This window comes from Centruroides sculpturatus, unplaced genomic scaffold (genome assembly GCF_000671375.1).
Source record: "Centruroides sculpturatus isolate CEXI.00-Female unplaced genomic scaffold, Cexi_2.0 scaffold63, whole genome shotgun sequence".
Taxonomy (NCBI): Eukaryota; Metazoa; Arthropoda; class Arachnida; order Scorpiones; family Buthidae; genus Centruroides; species Centruroides sculpturatus.
Window position 1 is genome coordinate 929,859 of NW_019384640.1, and position 8,957 is coordinate 938,815.

Genomic DNA, 8,957 nt, shown 5'->3' on the forward strand with positions numbered 1-8,957 from the left:
TCCATCCGATTCTGCTTTCTGATAGGTCTCCCCTCATCACCTGGTGACAATTTGAAACCTTTTAGGGCATGGGAGAGGTAAATTTCGCAACTAAATAAAATGGAAAACAAAAGATGAATGGTTAGAAGAATATCAAAGTTAAGGGAAATTTAGATGAATAAGAATCGGGTTAAGTTGCGAAATTTACCTCTTCCATGAAAAGTTTCAAATTGTCACCAGGTGATGAGGGGAGACCTATCAGAAAGCAGAATCGAGGAAAAAAATGGATAAAAATGCATGTTTCAAGGATGCAAAGTTCTTTGTTTTTTGCTCCAAACCATTGTTTTCCCGTTAAAATCTTTCATCCAACCCATCATCTTTCTCCAAGAGACATCCAATCTCCTGGAGTTGTTTGTGGCATTCCTAATTCATCCCTGGAATGAGGACCACCTGTTTCCAGGCTGCAGTGTGCTCCAGGGCTGTTGATCCTGCTGACCATAACTAAGAAAGACTCTTTGTGAATTATTCAAGACTTTACTGAACTCTCAACCATGTAAACTTGTGTCAACAGTGACATTGAGATATTTGTAAGAAAATCCTTTTTTTAATCTCATTAAACAGGTAAAGAGGATAAACTTGTCTCAGTGAATTTCATGCTCACAAATAACTGTCTCGACCCCTTGACCATCCCAACAATCACACACAGTTGGCACCTTACATGATGTCAGAGAAGTGCGATTTTAAGTCCCCATCTCCATCCCTGTTGGCAAGCCTCATATATTAAGTATATGAAAACCCAATAACAAGGTTTTGTGACTTCGTATTAAATGAAAGCAAATTTACCATAAAATATTTCAAAACAGGTGTAATGATCACTTACAGATATCTTAATGAAATCAACAACATTAATTCATACATATTATTATAGAAAATAGTTTACTACACATATGTGAGTATTAATATCAAATTAAACAATATATAGAATTTAAAAGAAATAAGCAAAATTACTTTATTTCTATCTTTGAGGATTTTATAATAAATATTTCTTAAAATACTTAAATATTATAAATAAAAAATAAAAATCTTGTTTTAATTATAAAAAAATTATTAATTTTTAAAAATAACTTATTAAATTGTTTTATGTTTAAAAGTTACATACATTTTTCCAGTCAAGAACCATTTTATTATATGCCTTTTCAAGACTGTATTCTTTAGTTGCAGCTTCAGAAATAAATTCTAATTTTGGAACATGTTCCATCATTTTAAGATCAATAAGATCATTGACATTTGTTGTTTCTGTTGGATGTACTGAAAAACCCACAACAGAAGATATTTGATCCCAATGTCTGGATTTTAATCCTGGATTACATACCGTTTGAATTAATGGTAAATAGTTTCTAAATTTATCTACTGATAATTTAACCTAAAATTCAAAAATAATTTGTAAATATTTCATAACTTCATAAGTTTAAGAATAAAAACTGCAAAATAAAAATAAATGTTGCTTTTAAATATAATTAGCAGTTAATTAATTTGATTACTAATTTAAATTTACTAAGTAATATTATATTAAAAATATATACCATATTTCTATGCATATAAGAATATGCTTTTATATGTGCCATCTCATTTTAGCTTATAAGAGCACTGAACTGATATGTCAATGTAAATTACATGTAAATGAACAGGTACAATAACTATTTTGTGATATCTTTGTGGTAACTATTATTAAAAATTCAGACCCAAAATTTAAAAAAAATGCTTCTGATACTATAACAATTTTTTAAAAAAATAGTTTTTTAGATACTTTACAGAAAATAGTGTCAATTCTTTTTCATCTATAAGAACATGCTCTTATGTATATGGAAATGTAATACTGGTTTATGTAATTAACGAATTAAACCTAAAATATGCCTAAATTACTATTATAAATCAATTATCACTAAACTAAGTATTGTTGATATATTAACATTTCTTGCTTGTAGCAATTTAAACACTGAAATACATTTATTCAGGGATGCAGAATATATCCAATTGCATGAATGAGTTTTGGGAAATTAAAGCCATCCTGGGGAGATTTGCAGTAGAAAAAATATGGAAGTAGCTATAAAAAAAATGCATGTAAAATGTTTACTTTGTTTTTGATCAGTTCAGTTACTTGTTACATCAATGTCTACTTATATTATGTGCTTGCAGTAAGAACAAATCAGTCTCAGTTACAGAACCATAATTTTAGTTTCAATTTTTTCAAAAACCAAAACTGAAGTTGAAATAACTAAGTTACATATTATAGTGTACTATGGTTTGTATTATAAAGCTTTTTATAAGACACATTAGAGTATTAATTAATTATCAATGATTTAATTTGATATTATTTTCATAAAGTTTACTTTCACCATTTAAAATTAAAAAAAGTAAATAATTTAAATTAAACATATTACTCTTAAAATTAAAAATAAAATTTAAACCCATACTTGTGCAGCAATTCTACTAGCAGCAGGTACATCAATAAATGTTTTCTCTAATTTNAATGAAAGCAAAATAAAAGTAAAATAAAAATAAAGCTCAGACTTGGTTCCTTACAGTTCAACCCAAACCTGTGTTCAGTGGTGTTATCCACTTGACCACTAATGGGTCCCATATTGAAAGAAATTGAGAGAAACACAATCATACAAAGAAATTTTAATTTAATCTTTGAATTAAATTTGTAGCAGTCTTAAGTGCAAATTCTAAGAATTTTTCTTTAAAAAGAGAAACTTTTTAGAAAAAGAAGTAAATATTTTTTTTTCAGAATTAAATCAAATGGAGATTTTTAAAAGGAACAAATTTATTGAACTATTTAGATGTTAAATCAAAACAAATTGTGTAAAAAGAGAATGGAAGTTTTTCAGACTGTTATATCAAATCTTATAAAAAAATTCAAATAAAAACAAATTGGATGTATATTACTTTTTTCACTTAAATAATTTAAACTAAAAAATTTAAGATGAGATATTTATTCTAATTTTTATAATTTTAATTCAAAAACAGTATAATATAAACTATTAAATATATAATTAAACATATTTTTTTGTATAATTCATTCATATGTTATAATGTAAATTCTTTTTTCTAATTTACTGTTGATTCTTGTATTCTCAACTTAATCATTTTAAATACTACCAATGCTAATATGATAAATGATAAAATACTACATATTAGCAAAAACTGAGAGAATGAATACTACAGAAACTGCAAATAGAAATGGTATGAGTATCAGACAAAAATTGAACTTTAATGTTCAAATAATGAAAATCCAGTGAGTTAGTTAAGCTCTAATTTAATTAAACAAAGCAAGACTTAAAGTCTAGCTTAAACAAAAAAAGCTTTTTCCAATAAAATGGAAAACAAAAGATGAATGGTTAGAAGAATATCAAAGTTAAGGGAAATTTAGATGAATAAGAATCGGGTTAAGTTGCGAAATTTACCTCTTCCATGAAAAGTTTCAAATTGTCACCAGGTGATGAGGGGAGACCTATCAGAAAGCAGAATCGAGGAAAAAAATGGATAAAAATGCATGTTTCAAGGATGCAAAGTTCTTTGTTTTTTGCTCCAAACCATTGTTTTCCCGTTAAAATCTTTCATCCAACCCATCATCTTTCTCCAAGAGACATCCAATCTCCTGGAGTTGTTTGTGGCATTCCTAATTCATCCCTGGAATGAGGACCACCTGTTTCCAGGCTGCAGTGTGCTCCAGGGCTGTTGATCCTGCTGACCATAACTAAGAAAGACTCTTTGTGAATTATTCAAGACTTTACTGAACTCTCAACCATGTAAACTTGTGTCAACAGTGACATTGAGATATTTGTAAGAAAATCCTTTTTTTAATCTCATTAAACAGGTAAAGAGGATAAACTTGTCTCAGTGAATTTCATGCTCACAAATAACTGTCTCGACCCCTTGACCATCCCAACAATCACACACAGTTGGCACCTTACATGATGTCAGAGAAGTGCGATTTTAAGTCCCCATCTCCATCCCTGTTGGCAAGCCTCATATATTAAGTATATGAAAACCCAATAACAAGGTTTTGTGACTTCGTATTAAATGAAAGCAAATTTACCATAAAATATTTCAAAACAGGTGTAATGATCACTTACAGATATCTTAATGAAATCAACAACATTAATTCATACATATTATTATAGAAAATAGTTTACTACACATATGTGAGTATTAATATCAAATTAAACAATATATAGAATTTAAAAGAAATAAGCAAAATTACTTTATTTCTATCTTTGAGGATTTTATAATAAATATTTCTTAAAATACTTAAATATTATAAATAAAAAATAAAAATCTTGTTTTAATTATAAAAAAATTATTAATTTTTAAAAATAACTTATTAAATTGTTTTATGTTTAAAAGTTACATACATTTTTCCAGTCAAGAACCATTTTATTATATGCCTTTTCAAGACTGTATTCTTTAGTTGCAGCTTCAGAAATAAATTCTAATTTTGGAACATGTTCCATCATTTTAAGATCAATAAGATCATTGACATTTGTTGTTTCTGTTGGATGTACTGAAAAACCCACAACAGAAGATATTTGATCCCAATGTCTGGATTTTAATCCTGGATTACATACCGTTTGAATTAATGGTAAATAGTTTCTAAATTTATCTACTGATAATTTAACCTAAAATTCAAAAATAATTTGTAAATATTTCATAACTTCATAAGTTTAAGAATAAAAACTGCAAAATAAAAATAAATGTTGCTTTTAAATATAATTAGCAGTTAATTAATTTGATTACTAATTTAAATTTACTAAGTAATATTATATTAAAAATATATACCATATTTCTATGCATATAAGAATATGCTTTTATATGTGCCATCTCATTTTAGCTTATAAGAGCACTGAACTGATATGTCAATGTAAATTACATGTAAATGAACAGGTACAATAACTATTTTGTGATATCTTTGTGGTAACTATTATTAAAAATTCAGACCCAAAATTTAAAAAAAATGCTTCTGATACTATAACAATTTTTTAAAAAAATAGTTTTTTAGATACTTTACAGAAAATAGTGTCAATTCTTTTTCATCTATAAGAACATGCTCTTATGTATATGGAAATGTAATACTGGTTTATGTAATTAACGAATTAAACCTAAAATATGCCTAAATTACTATTATAAATCAATTATCACTAAACTAAGTATTGTTGATATATTAACATTTCTTGCTTGTAGCAATTTAAACACTGAAATACATTTATTCAGGGATGCAGAATATATCCAATTGCATGAATGAGTTTTGGGAAATTAAAGCCATCCTGGGGAGATTTGCAGTAGAAAAAATATGGAAGTAGCTATAAAAAAAATGCATGTAAAATGTTTACTTTGTTTTTGATCAGTTCAGTTACTTGTTACATCAATGTCTACTTATATTATGTGCTTGCAGTAAGAACAAATCAGTCTCAGTTACAGAACCATAATTTTAGTTTCAATTTTTTCAAAAACCAAAACTGAAGTTGAAATAACTAAGTTACATATTATAGTGTACTATGGTTTGTATTATAAAGCTTTTTATAAGACACATTAGAGTATTAATTAATTATCAATGATTTAATTTGATATTATTTTCATAAAGTTTACTTTCACCATTTAAAATTAAAAAAAGTAAATAATTTAAATTAAACATATTACTCTTAAAATTAAAAATAAAATTTAAACCCATACTTGTGCAGCAATTCTACTAGCAGCAGGTACATCAATAAATGTTTTCTCTAATTTATATATTGTTCTTCTGATATCTGCTACATCTTGCTCAACATCATTTGGATTAACCATCTTCAGTGGATCTTGTAACCATTTCCTACATAAAAAACTAATTTTAATTTATACAGATAATTTATATAGTAAAAAAAACGAATGTATGATAACCATGCCATACAATTCATCAAAGAACATAAAAAAAGCAACAATAAATATGTGAGGTCCTGGATAGGTCTGAGCCATCATGAAAATCACGAAAAAATCATCAATTTAGAGAAAAAATTTAATTGTTTAAAAAGGCAAAATAGAAAAAAAAAATGGTTGAAGTCCAACATCTTTTGTTTATATCAAACTGCAACACAGAAAACATGAATCAGAGAAGAATGTCGTCCTATGATCGGTGAGAGATCGAATTCGGCTTCGATTTTGACCTTTCTTGCACTCCAGGAGTCCCGTTACACTTCGTAACAAGGGACCTGCCACTCCAAAAGCATGATTGAGGGAGAATGACCAATCAGATAGAATGAAAGAGAGAACGGAGATTGATATAATTCCGATTTTTAAGGACAGACTCACTTTCTATAAACTGTGCACCTGAACTTGGTTAGTCAGACACTCAATCAAGTGAAGTTCAAAATCATCAAGACGCCTTGCGTCAACATGCCAAAGGGCATTTTCTCCATCCGATTCTGCTTTCTGATAGGTCTCCCCTCATCACCTGGTGACAATTTGAAACCTTTTAGGGCATGGGAGAGGTAAATTTCGCAACTAAACCCGATTCCTATTCATCTAAATTTTCCTTAACTTTGATATTCTTCTAACCATTCATCTTTTGTTTTCCATTTTATTGGAAAAAACTTTCTTTGTTTAAGCTAGACTTTAAGTCTTGCTTTGTTTAATTCTTAAAGGTGAGAGCTTAACTAACTCACTGGATTTTCATTATTTGAACATTAAAGTTCAATTGAACTAATTGCTAACTAATTAGTTCAACAGAACTAATTGCTTTGGTAATTCATTCCCATTATACTCTTGATGAATACTTTTTAATGCCTTAAAAACTAAACATAAATCTTATGTGAAGTTCTCATTTGAAAATAAATATTCAAAAACTCAATAATTTTTAATACTGTAAGAAATTTAAAAAGAAGATATAGACATAACAAGAAAATCAGACATCCATAAAAGAAATAATAATAGAATATCTGACAAATCAGGCTGATTTAAGTCATGTAATTTATCGATAACAATATTTTCTGCAACACAAAATAATACCTGTAATTTATAGTTACTGAAGTGTTCTTTATTTAATATTTATGGGAAAGTTTATTTATACTCATTAGTTATACTCAAGTACTCATTGGTGCTTTACAAGAAGGAGGTGACATTATTTAGAAGAATGTGAGGTTTGATATATAAGTAATCCTTGTATAAAAGGGCAAATTTTAGCAGTCCTTGTATAACACAGTACTTATATACAACAATTTTGATATCAGAGTTTATGTGAAGTCATCTGTTTATCTTATTCTAGTAAATGTTCTTTCAGTTAGTACAACAGAGTTTGCCAATGCAGATTGTGCATTTTTCCACTATATGGTAAAAAGCTTTTCTTTGTAATAATGAAAGCTTTTTATTTTTTGTGGAAATCTTTAATTCATGTTTTGTTAAATGAAATTTTCTGAATTAAATAAAGCTATTTTCTCTTACATGATAAACATAATTATTATAAAAAAAAGAATCATTTAGGAATGTAAATTCACCTTTTATATATAATATGAGTCTCACATAATGCAATTTTTATAATGCAACATTTTTTGCAGAATCTAACTATGGAATTATATAATAATTACCTATATAACATATTTGCTAAAATATAATTTTAAAATTAAATTTTATAAATAAAAAACATCTACATACTTATAATTATTGAAAAATTCAACAGCAGTTTCATAAAGTTTTAAATAAGATGATAATTTTGAAATTAATTCAGTTCTCAATGGATAAGATGTAATCTCCCATCCATATGCTGCTTCCTCTTCATTAAATTCATTGACAATGGCAGCAGAATCTTGTAATTTTTTATCAAGATCTTGAGCTTTCTGAAGATATTTCTGAACTTCAAAAATATCTCCAAAATATGTAAATTCATTTAATGTTTTACAATATTCTTGTAATGTTTCACTAAACTGTATCCTTCTATTCTAAAATAATCCAAAATTAAACTATCTTATTAAAAATGATTTACTTAAAAAATCTGTTTCTTAAAGTTTAAAAAGTTTTATTTATAAAATTTTGTTACTTGTAGATTTTCCTGGAAATCTGCTTCTTTCTCAGACATAATTATTTCATGTTTAGTAATGACATTAGGAAAATCAGATGCTAATATAAATGGTTCTGCATTAAGTTTCATGTCATCAACCATTATAGTTGAAAAGTTTGCAAAAAAAAATATTCTTTCTGTCAAATCATTCAGTTTTGTTTCTATTTCTGGTAAGAGTTCATTTTCTAACTTCTTTATAAATGCCTAATCAATCATTTTAAATATATATAGTATTAATATATTATTTTATATTCTTCAGTAAACAAATTATTATGCATTCTATCTTTTTTATTTCATATTAATTTAATAATTATTTCAATAAAAAACATTAAAAAGTAAATTTTAGTGCTATTTGAAAGCGCGAATCTCAATATTATAGTGTACTATGGTTTGTATTATAAAGCTTTTTATAAGACACATTAGAGTATTAATTAATTATCAATGATTTAATTTGATATTATTTTCATAAAGNATTTTTTCAGCTAGTTTTTTTTTTATCTTTCTACTTCATTCTAAGAGAACTTTTTTCCTCAGGCTTATCATGTGTTCATCAAGGCCTACAATGGGATGGCCAGACAATGAGAAATGGGACCTGCCATATCTGGAACAGACCACCTCAGAAAAATTTCTGTTTTTTTGACCTGCCTGAATTTGATCCTAGGTCTTTCAGAGCAATAGGCTTGTGTCTTGTCACCTTGTCAACCAGCCTGCTTTCAGCTAGTCTAATGAACATCATTTGCATCCTTCTGAATTTGAATTTACTAAAGAACACAAAAATAATATAAGGCTATAAAAAATTAGCAATGTCATTAGTGAAATATTCAATTATCAAAATTATTGTTTAGACCATCTTTTCTGACTTGATAACACATTATCTTGGCCTGGAAGTAAT

At 27.1% G+C, this 8,957-nt stretch overlaps 1 protein-coding gene across 1 annotated transcript in view; it reads right to left on the reverse strand.

Annotated features, from left to right (window-relative positions):
* The window catches only part of LOC111625990 (dynein heavy chain 7, axonemal-like), a 149,670-nt gene extending 141,393 nt beyond the window's left edge, over window positions 1-8,277 (reverse strand). Inside the window, exons 1-5 of the mRNA XM_023369258.1 lie at window positions 8,045-8,277; window positions 7,663-7,946; window positions 5,713-5,848; window positions 4,398-4,661; window positions 1,139-1,402 (exon numbers count right to left, since the gene is read on the reverse strand). Coding sequence (XP_023225026.1) covers window positions 1,139-1,402; window positions 4,398-4,661; window positions 5,713-5,848; window positions 7,663-7,946; window positions 8,045-8,167 — 1,071 coding nt within the window. The 5' untranslated portion in view covers window positions 8,168-8,277. The remainder of the gene's footprint in view (window positions 1-1,138; window positions 1,403-4,397; window positions 4,662-5,712; window positions 5,849-7,662; window positions 7,947-8,044) is intronic.
* Window positions 8,278-8,957: the final 680 nt, after the last annotated feature.